The 15,551-nt window shown below is 44.7% G+C and overlaps 1 protein-coding gene across 14 annotated transcripts in view; it reads right to left on the bottom strand.

Annotated features, from left to right (window-relative positions):
- Positions 1–7,651, bottom strand: part of PPFIA1 (PTPRF interacting protein alpha 1) — a 54,108-nt gene extending 46,457 nt beyond the window's left edge. For 4 of the 14 annotated variants that reach the window (XM_038137227.1, XM_038137232.1, XM_038137230.1 and 1 more), the window contains exons 1-2: positions 6,429–7,649; positions 5,055–5,318 (exon numbers count right to left, since the gene is read on the bottom strand). In XM_038137227.1, coding sequence (XP_037993155.1) covers positions 5,055–5,318 — 264 coding nt within the window. In that variant the 5' untranslated portion in view covers positions 6,429–7,649. Of the gene's footprint in view, positions 1–5,054; positions 5,319–6,428 lie in introns of all 14 variants that reach the window. The other 10 variants (XM_038137224.1, XM_038137231.1, XM_038137226.1 and 7 more) reach the window with 7 other exon arrangements.
- Between the last annotated feature and the right edge of the window lie 7,900 nt (positions 7,652–15,551).

Raw genomic sequence — 15,551 nt, 5'->3', positions numbered from 1 at the left:
CTAAAGATATATTTTAAATACTTTGTTCTGATTATAGTTCTTTCCACCTTATATACAGTCTGTTTTTAGGCTGCAGGTTAGACTAGAGCACCCCAAGCATTAATAAACCCACTGACAGACATCTGCCCACAGTAGCACAAGAGTAGGGAAAAATCACTAGCTCCTGTTTCAGGGCCTCATACACTACCAAAACAAATAAAAAGCATTTCTGTGCAGTCACCAAAACATTCTTTCTACAAATAAACTAAGGGAAATAAAAACAATAGTTTCGGACTTCACCAAAACGGTTTGTTAAGGGGAGGGATGGGACATCACTCAGCAGTAAAACAGCAGTAAATTTCACCCTCAAATACAAGGAAACTCAAAATGAATTCCAAATTTAATCTAGCTAAATGGTCTATTTAGAATCAAGCAAACCTAAATTAAAAGCACAGTATAAACAGCAAGTTGCTAACAATAGGCAAACAGATGTCTGCTGGGCAGGGGTGGGATGTTTCAATAAACAAACCCAAACATATCCACATGAGAAACCAAGAAGACAGAACCAATGCTGGGGACTCTGTGCTCAAAATACTCCTTTAAGTGTAGCTACTCCTTTTTGCCCAAACACAGGGCATTATTTCAGACAAATTCATACTTTGAAGGTTTGGAGCAAAAGGTATCTGTTTCTTTGTCTTGAAAACAAAGAAATGCTAGGGAAGCTGAGGTTTATTGATAACCAGTGAAGAATTCTGAATGTTAACTCCTATCTCCATCTGACTTAAACGAGTGTAAAGGCAAATCAGGTCAGTAATTTACTAAGAGTTAGAGCCAAGTATGATTTAGCAATGGAAACTCACCATAGATGTCTGAAAATGCAACAGGAAGAGTCCTGTTCATCTCTGCTGTCAGAACAGGGTGGGAGCAAGGGAGGATGTGCCTGCTCTGACATCCATGTGAAACCCTCTGGCACCTCCAGCATTCCTGGGCACTCTGCTGAGATTAATGGCTGTTATTCAGAAGTCAGCACCAGCTGCTTCCAGAGTAAGAAGTGCAAGCCATGGCACCTCAGGGCTGAACATCTGGGATTGCTGCAAATGGAGCTGCACGTAAGTGCTGAGGAAATTCCAGCTGCTGCAGAGTCTGGCCAGGTCTTTGTGTGTTCTGCCACTGTGTTCTTCATATTAGGTACAATTCAAAGCCTCATTTCTACATCTATGACATCCTGTATTACTCAGAACTTGTCTGGAGGAAATCCAAATACCATTGCTATTCATAAAATAGCAATGAAATCCTTAAGCCCATCACTTCCAAACAATGCCAAGGCAGTCTTTGGGCCAAGTGTTTTGATATTTCTTACAGGTGAGGCATTGAGTATTTCTGAGATTGGCTAAGGAACATCACTGTATAGGGACATACCTGAACTTCACTGAAAAGAAATATGAACAGACACACACCATTTTTAACTGAAGTGTGAAGTACTGATAAAATATTTACTAGGGTAGAAAGCAACTTTTACTTTAACCTACTATTTTGCTTACCTTGTACAGAAAAAAAATGATGCATGATAAATTTAAGGCCAAAAGATCAGAGGTGCAAGATTAAGATGGATCTTAATATGTGTTGCTTCATATTTGTATTCTATTTATTAGCTTGTAAAATTAACATACATATTAAAATTTTCATCCTGATAACTGCTGTGAATTCACTGACTGTGCTTTTGTTTGTGATAAGCACCAGAGACACTGGAGATTAAACTCTGGCCTTCACCATCCAAAACAAGCATCATGTTTTAGAAAACATCTACGTGAAATTCTATCAGCAAAATGAACCCTGGCCTGCAACACTTTAATAGCAAGAAGTGAAGTCACTTGGGCCTCATCTACCTTAGGTTCAAAACTTAAACTTTAAATACAGTTTTACAGATTAACTTAGAAATTTGAAGCACACAAATCTTGAATTCTGCAGAATGCTCTCTAAAAGGCAGATAAAGGGCATAATCAAATCCACTAAGACCATCATTAGAATCATAACAATGTGTTTATGTTATAAAGCTCTTCAGGTAAAAAGTTAATGTTCTTTTTTTTCTTCTGTGAAAAATTCTAGAAAGCATAAAATTAAGTTCTAGCACAGCACTTTGATTTCCTCAAGTTCATTTTCCAAGGTCAGAGTACAGTTTGACTAGGGTAATCTGTAATAGAGGAAACTCCCAGAAAACAAAGAGCATTGCCAAGAATCCAGTTATTTTATCAAGGCAGTGGTGATGTATTTCACTTCCAGCTGTCCACACTAAAAACCCAGAAAAAGTCAGCTTTAAGTAAATTACTTAAGTATTTACTTTAAGTAAACGTAACAGATAAAGCACATCTATATAAGATTAAAATGCACTCCTCTCAGTGAATTAGACATCCACAAAAGCTGCCTTAACCCAAATAACTGTCCCAGGTTTATAGAGCTAGAACTGATGCCTTGAATTCCCAGCTGCCCACCACACTAAGAAATGTGACCATGAAATGTGCATCACTGCTGCAGGAAAAACTGCATTTACTTTTAGAATCTCAGAGGTGCAAATACTGATTTTGAAAACACTGCCATTTGGAAATTGATCACATACACTGCTGGTTACTTTTGAAATATATATATATGGTGTATTTTATACACCAGTGTGAGCTTCTTTCTCATACACAGAAAACTCAGTGAATGTAAGGAATTCAGCACAGGATGCCATCAGAAACTGACTGCCTTCACAGCAAAACCAGAAGAGGCATTTTGGTATAGAAGAAATCAATCTGGCATTCCTGCTTTTAGACCAGGACTTCCCATCAGTCATCAGAACAGCCTACAACTGGCTGGTACAGCAAAGATCTAAAACAGGAACACATAGAAACAATTCAATTCAATACCTGTTAAGATAAAGGAGTCTAAAATCAACTACAAAGACTTGTCACAAGCCAAGTCTGAGAAAGAAATAATACTTTGGTTACAGAGTGATTTGGCAATTAATGAAACTACACAGGTCTTTGTACAACTAGTTAAATTGACCTTGCAGGTCTACTAAACTGAAAACAACTACTGTGATAAAAACATTTAAATCTACACTGCTATTCATTCTTTGCTGAAAAAATATAACACAGCTGTTATTTTATTAAATTTAAAGACTTTACCCTCCTTGAAATTCACAGCTAAACAACACAGCATTTGAGGCAGTAGTTCAAAAGAATGCTCAGCTTGAAATAATTAACAAAAAAGTTTGAATAGTTTCAAATATTAGTCACTACAAAGTTTTGACAGTGAACACATATTAGAATTTTTTTAATTGTTTCCCTTCATCAAAAATTTGCACCCATGAAGTAACTGACTCTACCATAACAACAACAAAAACTGCCCAATACAGAAGTTACTTCTGATGTAGCAACAATAATGAAAATATTTCTGATTTTTGAAAGCACCACAATCATTTGAGCTAAGCATCCCTGGGGACAAAAGCAGCAGTTCCATAGGATGAAAAGAGTATTTTCCAACAGCAATCTACAAAATCCATACACTGCTGTATGTTTACATAAAATTGCAGTAAAACTTCTCCCTCAACTGACTTGCTCTTCCAACAGATTTCACAAGAAACCATGCAATTATTGCATTCTTGAAAAGGGGAACTGTTTACTAATTATCCAGAAATGTTTAGAAAGTGATGGTTACATGCAAGTAGCCTACTAGATTTAGGAAGGAAAGCTGAGAACTGAAAAGGCAAAAGGGGGAACAGCAGAGTTGAGAGCTGAGATGATTCTGCTCAGCCACAAACTCGGGTCTAGCAGTCTGCAGGTCATGCAAGTGCTTAATGGCCTCCATTAATGTAGCAGACCTGACACAGAGGATGAGGAAAAGCTACAATTATTACAACAAAAAACCAAAGAACCATGTTTGCCTGCAGCACATGATTTAACACGGGCAGCAGCAAAGGTTGGAAACTTCTGATTTTCATCATTGTAACAGAACTAGATTAACACGTGTAACATTTTCATTTCCATCCCTCAGTAATTACCAGCACCAATTACCATACCAAGAGTCATACAGTGATTACATTATAATGAGAGCAGTGGAACACAAGGATTTAACACCACGGTTTGAAAGGGTATAAACAGTAACTAAAATATTCAAGGATATGGGAACATTTGTAAAAGTCACAGCAGCATGGTGCCACACTTGGGACAACAAGCACCATGCCAGAAAGCACAAGGCTGTCAACAGTTAACCAACACCTCAAAGCAGCCCCTGCTTTGCCTACAACCAAATGCTTCTCAACATGTTCAAAGTCCAGTTGCATTATTTTTAACTCGAATGGATAAACCCCAAAGAGTTCTGCAGACACCAATCACCTTTCCTAACTATGCTCCTTACGTAACAAACCTAGCACTGCAGGCCACGCGCATTCTCCACAAGGCACTAATTAGGAACTCCTAGCAGGACCAGAAAAAAAAAAAACCCTTCAAAAAACCAAATCCAAACTTTTCAAAAATAACGAAAACAGGTTAAACAACACACTCAGACTTCTACATTGCCATAACAACTCAGCATGCATTCACAAGGCAGCAGTCTTCAGGGTTTTAAATAAAAGTCTTTAATAGAGTCAGAACGGTCTGTATGAAATTCACAGAATCCCGGAATGGTTTGGCTTGGGAGAAACCTTAAAGAACATCCAGATCCAAACCCCTGCTATGGGCAGGGACACCTCCCACTAGACCAGGTATTAATTCTTAAGTACATGAATGAATCGGGCAATTAAGAGATAGCATTTAAAAAGTACTAGTTGCAAGTTCTATTAAACAAAAGGATGTAGATACCATTCCACGTTTCTGCTAAGCCAAGGAAATTCCAGAAACTGGGAAAGCAGTCTGGAGGGAAAGGGCTGCTCTTCCCTGCTTTCCTTGCTTTTGCATCTTTCTCCAAGTGAGCAAGCACCAGAAGATCTTTCAGGATAGCTTCATCTTTCCCTGAGACAGCTTGACTCTTCAGTAAATCAAACACACAAAGATCACAAAAATCATTGCAAAAGCCCCTCCCTTCCCAAACGCTCATACCTGTGGAAGCGCAGTATTGAGCTGCCTCTGCAAGGAATCCCTCTCATGGCCAACCTCATGCAGCTTGCCCTGGGTGAGCGCCAGCGTCTCCTGAGTTTCCCGGAGCGTTTCCAGCAGGCGATCCCTCTCCTCCAGCATGGACACCATTAACTGCTCGAAGTGGGAATCAGCATCCGACTGCAACGGGGAACCTGAACCGTGGCCTCCATTTCCCCCGGCGGGAATCTCGGCCTCGCTGATGGTTGGCATCACCTCACACATCATCTTGAAACAAAACGAGACACAACAAAGGGCAGAAACCTCGGTCAAACAAATCTAAACAGGAACTCTGAGCGCTGCCCGTAATACCCACTTAGCTCTCCCCACGATAGCATCAGCAAAGGCTGCCAGCACCTTGGTGTTTGCCACTATTTCATTAAGAGTGGAGAAAAGGTACAGTCAATTTAATCAAGGCTTTGCTTCATAATGAGGATCTTGTGACTTCTTGCAAAACCAGATTTTTGCAGGCTACGTCTCAAAGTGTGACTTCATTTTAATGGGTTTATGTTTTTGTGAGGAGTAAACTGCTGCCGAGATCTTTAAAAAAAAAAAACAACAAAGATAAGGCATGCAGCCCGACACCAAAAATTATACACTTCACCCAGTAAATGATTACACTGCACATTTTGGGAAACATTATCTGCTTCTTCCACTGCTTGAAATGTACAAAGATTGTATCTACGACAGCACTTTGAGCTTGTGTTGGCTGTAGAAGTTTTATGGTGGTGAAAGTGATGTATGGTAAATGAGTGGTAAATCCAAACAGTCCAATTCAGGAGATAAAAACATGTAAAGGAAGATAAAAAAGCAAAAAATTCATTATGAAGTAGTAGCAGCTGTCAATGCGGACAGCAAAAGTAAAGGTAAGCAAAAAAATAATTAAAGGCAGAGGATGAATACTGTAAACAATGCAAACAGGAGCACTGCACTACTGGAAGTGAGCACACTGAACTGGGAGCACCTTTGAGAGACCCTAACAGATCCCTACCAGAGCTCAGGCATTAAGGTTTTAAAAACCATGGGAAAAAACCCACTCGGTATAATCACTGAACCAACAACAAAGTTCTTCAGGCAACCTCTCTCAAAAGCACAAACCAACAAGAATGTAAGGTAAAATCAGGGAAAGGAGCTCCCCAAACCTCTCAGGTCCCACAAACTTTGTTCTCAGCCTTAAATTTCACACTCACATCTGGAAATTTTAGAAGAACAAGTCATTCTTAGTCTTACAGTGGGTCCTCTCCATGCTTTGAAAGACTTGGAACAATCTGAAGTGCTTTGTAACATTTTCATGCATGATTACGATAAGCCCTGAATTTTCATCACTACGTTATTTACCTTGCTCAGTAAAACAAAAAGGCGAGGAAAACAGGCTCCAGGTCTCCTGCAGCACCAGTTCTTCTCTGTTTTAGCAGTTTTCTGTAATCCCCCAAAACCCTTTGGATTGGAAAGCACCCATCTAGCTCCAGTCCACTGACTGTTTAATCGAAACACATGAAAAAAATAACAATAATAAACCTGCCGAGGAAAGAACGGATCCAGTAAAAAGCAGCAGCTTCAGCTAACTCGCCAAGTCCCCGGCACAGAAGAATGTGAAAATAAACTGTCTCAGCTTCCCATCCCTCTATTACTGGCCCATAGGTCCTGCAACAGCTGGGATAGAGGAATCATGTGCTGACCGAAAAAAAAAAAAAATGTAGTCCGATGCAGAGATGCAACAAGCTTCAACAGTTCATCGCTCATAAATTCCACTCAGGTCACAATCGCATTATTAACCAGAGTACGGACAGCAGGGGAAAACAGCATGAGCTTTCTTGTAGAGGATTTGGAAAAGCCTCCCTTCTTTTCTCTTCTATTAATTCCAACGGGAAGCTCTCCTTCCAGTTCCCTGCGTCTTAGTTCAAACATTTATAATCCCAAGAGCAAGGCGCTGGCGTCGCTTTGGAAGGCGAGCAGGGAGCGAGACCTGTTGTTTTCTCCGCACGAGTCCCGCAGACGATGCTCCGCAACCGAGCGCGGGCAAAGAAAGGAGCCGGCAGCTCGGGGGGCTCCGGCCCGGTCCCGCCGCTCCCCTTCCCTGCGGAGGGCCCGGCTAACAAAGCTGCGGGCGGAGGACGCGGGGCTCTCCCGCTGCCCCCGCCCGTCTCGGGGAGCACCGGGCCGGGCCTCCCTCCCCGCCTCGCCCGCTCCCCGCCGGAGGCCCCAGCGGCGCCGGCAGCGCGGCCGGCCCGGGCCCCGCGCAGCCCCTGCGGAGCGAGCCCGGCCGCGGAGGCCCCGGCGAGCCCGCCCTCGCTCCGGCCCCTACCGAGCGGCGGCGGCTCCGCCGCGCCGGGACGGTCCCCTCGGGCCGGGCCCGGCTCCGCCCGCCGCCGCCTCCACGTCCGTGGTGGCCGGCGCGGGGTCGGCTGAGGCCGGGTGGGTGGTGCCGGCCGCCCGGCGGTGCCGCCACGGCCTCAGGGGGCGGCAGGAGCGCTGCGCGCCCGGAGAGCCGCGATCGCCGCCGCGGTCCCGCCGCTCCCGGCCCCGCTCGCCGCCGCCTCCCGCCGCTCCCGGCGCGCTCCGCGGCCCCGCATAAATCAGTGCGGCGCCCACAATGCACCGCGCGGGGCGGCGCGGCCGCTCCTGCCCCGCTCCCCGCCGCCGGCGACCCGAGTTCGAGACCCGCTCCTGCTGCCCGCCCTGAGAGCGATACCGCCGCCGCCCACGCCGCCCGCCCCGGGGGAAAGGACGGGGAAGCCGCAGCGGAGCCCCGCGGCGGGAGGCGTGCTTGCCGAGGACTGGGAACAGGGCAGGGCTGGAGGGGCCCCGCAGTCGCAGCCCGTGCCGGGGCCTGCGTGTGGCGGCAGGCCGGGCGCGGGGCGGGATCGCGGCGCCTCGGCCGGCCCCGGCCGCCGCTGCCCGCCCCCAGCGCCTCGGCCGGCCCACAGGCTGCGAGCCGCCCCGGGCACCTCCGTTCGAAAGGCCGTGAGGGCTGGAGAGAGTCCAGAGGAGGGAATGGAGCTGGGGAAGGGTCTGAAGCACCAGGAGAGGCTGAGGGAGCTGGGAAAGGGGCTGAGCCTGGAGGAAAGCAGGGGACATTGTCACGCCATGCAGCTCCCTGAGAGGAGGTTGTGGCCAAGTTGGTCTCCTTTCCCACACAAGTGACAGGACAAGAGGGCATAGTCTTGAGCTGCCAGGGGATGTTTAGGATGGACATTAGGAATATTTTCTTCACAGAAAGAGTGATCAGGCTTTGGAATGAGCGCCCAGGCAGGTGCTGGAGTCACCATCCCTGGACGTGTCTGAGGAAAGACTGGATGTGGCACTCACTGCCATGTCCCGGTTGACACCGTGGTGTTTGGACTGGACTCAATGACCCCAGAGGTCTTTTCCAAGCTAATCCATTCTGTGATTCTGTGCAGTGGAGCTGCCAGGTACCCAGCACAGCGAGGGGCGACTTCTCTGTCATAGCCTGTTCTCCACAGGAAACTGGGTTTGGCTACGTTGACTATTATTTTTCCAAAACACCATAGAAATGTTTTTCCACTTGAATTTCTATAGCTTTTACTCTCTTCTGGAGCCTTCACCGTGCCCATGAGCTGAAAGTTGAAGTCTGCCAGGCAAAGCTTAGAAAATTCTCTTTCCTCTCTTTGCATTTGTGCTACTACCCTGAATAAAGTATTTGCATTTTGGACCCTATTGTTGCTTTTACAGTGGAAAGCTCTAAAAGGAATCAAGGGCCAGTTAGGCAGACAGAGGCAAGTCATGCCAAAAAGTGCCAGTCCCTGCATGGAAGGTTTTGCAGATTTGTGGCTGGATTATGTGGATTAATTTGTAAACACAATATCTCAACACCTAGCACTGGATAGAAAGGATCACGGATGAGTCAATCTTCCTTTTCCATACATGAAATTCTTTACAAGTTTACTACACTGTGCTCTTTCCCTTTGGTATCTGTGCCTTTAGCGTGAATTCAAGTCACATTTTTTAAGTTTTTCCTGTACAGCCATGAGGTCTAGATTACTTTTTTATTTTTCCTCCTGAAGTTTCTAATGTAATCCCATGACTCTGGGAAGTAGAACTTTGAGGAAAAAGCCAAATATGACGAGGCACATTCAAACCATGAGTTCTGCCAATACAGATCAGCACAGATTTAGTGCTGAATGTCTGAATAACTGAGGTCTGACATTTCAATTGTAGGAAGAGTAGCAAAAGGATTCCAAAATGAATTGTTATGAATTAACATGTACACAGGTAAATGCTTTTATTTGTAAGCTTTGATTCAGAGTTTCAGTGGATGAAGAAGATTTCAGGCTAAGCAGCTGCCAGGGCAGCATTTTCAAAATAACCCACTCCAGCAGTACCAAAACAAGGCTGGAAAATAAAGTGGAGTTCATGGCTGTGTGAACAAACACCATTCCACTTCAGCTCATCACACAGAAAAAATGAAAATTAATAATGGTAGTAGAAAGACTGATTTGATTTGTGTTTGGCATGTGAGTCAAATGGAGACTTTGTGGACGAAAGGGCAAAAGGTTAAAGACTGTAATGGGCACAGAGTTGATAATCTCTCTCAAACTGGGCGCTGCAATAGATCCAGTCCGATTAACTGATCTCAGAGCCAGGTCATGTGGAATAAATTAATTAACCTCGGTATACATGTAGATCCTAAAACATGGAATAACATTTTCTCTCCATCTGGGATGCCTTGGAATGTGTGTTTTTCTTTTGAAACTAAGTTTTGGTTTGTCCTTAAATAGTTCAAACCAAAAAATGAAGATTTCTACCATGCTATAATCCTGCTTCACTGTGAAAGCAAGGAACCTAGCACACAATCCTGAATTGAGAATAGAAATGGATGAACTCTGTGTGTTAATTTTCACTTCACCCAGTTTGTTAACAAGGCACAGACACTTGCATCCAGCCTGCTCATCTCTTCACATCTGTGTTTGGGTTTCCTGTCTAAGAGGCAGGAGGTTTTAGCTGCAGACCCTCCTCAGCCTCACCTTTACTATCTCTGTCACCTCAAATCCCTCTGTACACAAGTTTCAGAGGAGGGTGGAAATGCCAGTGGTTAGGCATTTTCTTGAGAAATGGGTTCCAGCCTCAGGTGGGAACTGAGTTCCCACAGCATATGAATGAGAAGGAGGCACTGTAAACAGCCAGGTATTTTTTCCTGCCCAAAGGATGGCTTAGTCCAGGAGGGAACCTACATCCACAATACCCTAGCTGAGGAATATGCCTCCCATGTGGCATACTGCAAACACCTTCCTTAGGCACCATGCTCTGTGAACGCCACACAGAGCCCAGACTGTGGATACAGCAGAGTTTCTGAGGTGCCCCAAAATATTTTAAAGGCCTGGCTTTAAAGCTGATTGCTACTCCCATGTGCAGTCCACCAAAGCTGGGGCCAGATCAGCGGGGAAGGCCAGGACTTGAAATTCTAGAGAAAAAAAGAGAATAACCAGATCTTTGCCTAACGCTCCGTGCTTCACGAAATACACGTGGAATGATAAAGTCAGAACTCCCAGGCTCTGCAAATACCAAAATATTTCTCAGTCCTATTTACTTAGTAGTACAAGGAAAACTGTTTTCTTTTTTTTTTTTTTTCTCCTGGGCATGTAACCCAGGATATACCCTCCGACATGAAGAGCACCAGCAGCTCAGATCTTTTTAATTAAACGAGTGTGATGTCTCTTTTGTAAGTTCAGCAAGAGGTCTGGCTCCCTGTCCATGTCATTTAGCGAGATGTAACACTTGTGGATGTGTCTGGAAGGAGCCCCGCATACATCAGCTGACAGCAAAGTAATCAGTCCAGAGACCCAGGTTAAATCCCTCTCCACTCTTTGCATCTCAAAAACCACACGCTGAAATTCAAACAAAGGCTGTTAAAAAAGGGGGGGGAAGAAGGGGGGAAGGTTTCCTTTCCTGTCACATGATAAATTAGATCCTAATGTTTATCCAAGCTCAGCAAAGCAGCCAGCCCTTCCTGCCAGCCTGTGCTCGGGGTGAGCTGTGGGGTCGGGCCAGAGCTGCCCTGCCCGAGGTCTGAGGACAAACACCTGCTGCCCACTGCTTGCTCTGCCCGCACAGGGCTTCACGCCTCATTTGTGCCCAAATTTCCTTGGTGAGCCTCAGAGCCACCCCACTCTAGCACAAAACCTCTGCTGAAAATAGTCCGAGATCGCATACGCAGTCTTTTTTTCCCCTCCTGAGTCGAGCTGATGGTACCTTATTTACCCCTTGTCCTTTACAGATGACTTAATGACTTAGCAGCAAAGTGCATTTTGAACACATTTCAAGCATTTCATACCGAAATGAATAGATGCAAGAACAGGATTTTTGCCAGCAGCACTGATTATCCTTTTGTCAGTAGATAGACGTGACCTGGACCATTCTGTTGCCGTAAAAAAAAAAAGTCTCCAGAGGTTGCTAGACAGAGGAGACACTTTGCCTGAGGGAGGAGGAAAGAGAGGAAAGAGGCTGGAAGGTGGCCTGTGGAGAAGAGGACAGAGGTAATTAATGGTTATGCCCGTGTATAAAGAGAAGTGCACCAGTAAATGTGTCAGCCCTTGGGCGATGGAAGCCACGACTGCTACAAACCCCGGCGCAGCACAGTCCTTTACATCGACATTTTATTTATATCATGTGGGTCTACACGGATCTGTGCTGGATTCAGGCAGCTGTAAATCAAATGGGAATTGGCTGCTCTGAAACTGAAGATTGTTTTTGAACTGGACTTAGGAAGAAAAGTCTCTACAACGCAACTGGAGACCTGGAGAGGACTCTTAAAAGACCAGATGAACTTACACAATTTATTTTAGTGGGAATCATAGCTATGTCAAGACCATAAATGCTTTTCAAATTTAGCTGTCACTGCTGCAACCAAAACCACACATTCTCACTCATGTACAAACCTGCTGAACTCGAAAAGGCTTTCAGCTTAGTTTCAGCTTCAGTTGTGCAATTTGCAGTTCAGAATTATTGCACCTGCTGTCTTCTGTGTATGGATTTACAGTGGCAGAAATCCCCTTGAGCTAGAAAGAATTTCTAAAGCCAAGTATCATTTATTTCAATCAGAAATGAAGTACACCCCTAATATCCAATTCAACATAGTACATTCCCTCAGTGTAGACTGATTTCAGCACATCTTCCAATAGTTTATAGCCACAAGGAAAGGTATCGAGCTAAAAGTGCATTCAGTTGCAAGTTCAGGGCAATAGAGCTGCACATTCTTTAGTTAAATATTTTTTAAAAGATAACATTTTTTGGAAAGGCCATATTCGTGTGATGTAGCTGTGAATAATATTGGAAGAAGAAACTGAAGGATTCAGAGCCAGCTGTGATAATGCAGCTCCTGCCTACCTAGAGCAGGTCTGGATACATTCCACCTGGCTGACCACCTACAGCATGAACCCATTTACCCTGGCTTGCCTCTGTAATCAGTGGAGCAAGAGAGCCACTCCATGGGAGGAGTGATTCAGACCTTTGGTGTGGTCCATGAATCACCTGCTCCAGGTGCCTGTCTGCTCCCACTGGCTCCAGAGGGAGCCCAGGGCAGCTGGACTCTTGCCGTGGGAGCCGTGCTCGGATGTCTAAAGCAGCATGAGATGAACCTGGGTGTTGGATACGTGTGGGATCAGCACAGCTTGTTGCTGTAGGAAAGCGAGGGAAATGGATGTGGTTGTCCACAGAAATGAGCAGGGCTGTTCCTGGCTCCATTACTGTGGATTTAGCAGCCCACGGTTTGTCTGTCTGCAATTCAATTACTGTATTTGCAAGACTGAAGCCTAGAGCTTCAGAGCCATGGCAGCCTCTCAGGGTAGAGAATCACAGAAGCACAGAATGGTTTGGGTCAGAACAGACCTTAAAGATGATCCAGTTCTAACCCCCTGCCATGGCAGGGACACCTTCCACTATCCCAGGCTGCTCCAAGCCCTGTCCAGCCTGGTCTTGAACACCTCCAGAGGTGGGGAGTCCATAACCTCTCTGGGCAACCCATGCCAGTGCCTTATCACCCTCTCAGCAAAGAATTTATTTCTTATATCTAACCTAAACCCACCCTCCTCCAGCTTAAGGCCATTCCCCCTTGTCACTCCATGCCCTTGCCCAAAGTCCCTCTCCATCTCCCTTGCAGGCCTTTTAGGTACTGCAAGGGGCTCTAAGGTCTCCCCAGAGCCTTTTCTTCTCCAGGATGAGCAGTCCCAAATCCCTCAGCCTGTCTTCATTCCAAGAGAAAAAAAATGCTGTTATTTTTATTCCAACCTCCCTGTATACAGACAGGTTGATTGCAGAGTGAAGTCTACAGACATTGGGCTCCTCCCTCTCCTCTCCTCTCCTCTCCTCTCCTCTCCTCTCCTCTCCTCTCCTCTCCTCTCCTCTCCTCTCCTCTCCTCTCCTCTCCTCTCCTCTCCTCTCCTCTCCTCTCCTCTCCTCTCCTCTCCTCTCCTCTCCTCTCCTCTCCTCTCCTCTCCTCTCCTCTCCTCTCCTCTCCTCTCCTCTCCTCTCCTCTCCTCTCCTCTCCTCTCCTCCAATCAGGTTCTACCTGGATCACTTCAATATTGAGGCTTCAGCTTTTAGAATGTTATGAGACCTGGTAAGAGAAAAAATAAAAGGATTGCATTATTTTAATAATATATTTAATAAACTTTATAAATAGTCCAGCTACAGGAAAACAAAAAGGATTTGCATGCGAAGTAACATTTCTTTTCCTGAAAATCAGTGTTTGAAGGGGGAAAAAAAGGATTTTTTTCCTGCTTTGTCTGCTATGCAAAGGCTCCTGCTGTTTCAAGTGGCTTTGGAGTAGGCACTAAGCAAAGTGGATCACAATTTCTATGTACTCAGTGTCCTCTACTATTAGTCCTTCATACCATAATAAAGTAGATAAAAGCATTTGAAAAATAAAGAGATCTCAAATAGTACTTAAGCCTATTTTTAATCCTTACCTGACTAGATTTCAAGTGATAACATACCTTTCATTACATGCACATTGCCTGCATGAAATTGTTTGCAGCAATCACCACCTTCATTATTCAGATGAACACTGAATTGAAGCATTAAGCTCTGTGTGTGAAGATAATAATGTTGGGGAGGTATTAGTCCCAAATCATATGTGTGTGACAAGGCTGAGGGATTTTTTGTGCAACCAGCTTCAGCTTACAGGCAAATGAAAATGTAAATAACACTTCCAGTGAATCACCAGTTTATGCGTGAGTTAAAATGTTTATTTGCACCATTTTAGAACTCCCCACTGTCTTCACAATATTTAGAAGGAATATTAATTTGCTAAAATGAATTGGCTGAGATGGTGACTAAAAACCAAGATGGCCTCAAAATGAAGTCATAAAGCAAACTGCAACAGATAAAGATTATAAAAACTGTGGACACTTGCAATGGCAACAGTGTGCTTGGCAAAAAAACATCTCCAGTTTCAAGGTGAGCCTAAGGCTCAGATGAAACTGTTTGCCAATAGATATGGTGTATTAAACTGCTGTCAAAGTTCAGTTCCCAATATTATTTCTTGTTCTGACTAGTAGCAATTGTGCCTAGACAACCAGGTCATTTCAGACTAAATCTCACCTTTGGCATTTGCAGAAGAAGGTTACTAGGTCAGGATGTGACACAGAAAATGAGCATAGGTATAAGCCATCTAATGGTAACCATTCAGCTCAGACCACCTGCCAGCAGCCTAAAGCAGCAGAGTGACATTTAAAAGCAATCAGAGTCAGAAGAAAACCTTCAGGGAAAACAGACAATACTTCAGAAAAGCAGCTCTACATTCGCCAGAGGAAAAAAACCCCAAGACATTTGGGAACAGTGCTCCAGTTGACTTGAAACAAAAATCACGAAAAATAATGGAAATATAGAAAATGGGGCTTCTTTAATGTAAATTCCTTACCCACTTGCCTCTATATTGGTCTGTCCTCACCCAGTATTATCCCTGCATTGTGAATGGTCCCATCCTTAGCTTTTGAAGAAAACACCATAACTTTGAGCAAATTCCCTGCAAATCCATAAACCCAGAGCACACAGCACATGGACTGGGTGAGACATGCTGTGGAGAGGAGTCCTCAAGGAGAAGGACCCTCTCTAATGCCAACAGGAGCGGGAGCTGCCTTGGCACAGCCTTGCTCATATGGGTTATCCCTACTGCTGGACTCACAGTGCCCTAAAGGAAGGGAGTTTTAGGATTTCTCTCTGAAATTTTAATTTTAGTTCTGCCATGATATCCTAGTTTTGAGATTAATGGTTTAATCTCAAATATGCTTAAGTCCTTACAGAACCATCTGTTATTTTAATAATGAATAAAAGCACAGTGAAGGCTTGCATCCCTTCTTGGCTGGCAGAGTGTCTGTCACTAATCTGGCCCAAATTACCTTCCCTCGACACAGAAACATCCTCTGTAAAACTTATGGTCAGCTCATACTGCCTCTTCCAGCTGAAGCCAGGCTTTGTGTGTGCAGCTTGTGCTGCTCATCCCAT

This window comes from Motacilla alba, chromosome 5 (assembly GCF_015832195.1).
Source record: "Motacilla alba alba isolate MOTALB_02 chromosome 5, Motacilla_alba_V1.0_pri, whole genome shotgun sequence".
NCBI lineage: Eukaryota > Metazoa > Chordata > Aves > Passeriformes > Motacillidae > Motacilla > Motacilla alba.
Note: the sequence above shows the minus strand (reverse complement) of the source record. Positions and strands in the feature narration are given on the sequence as shown.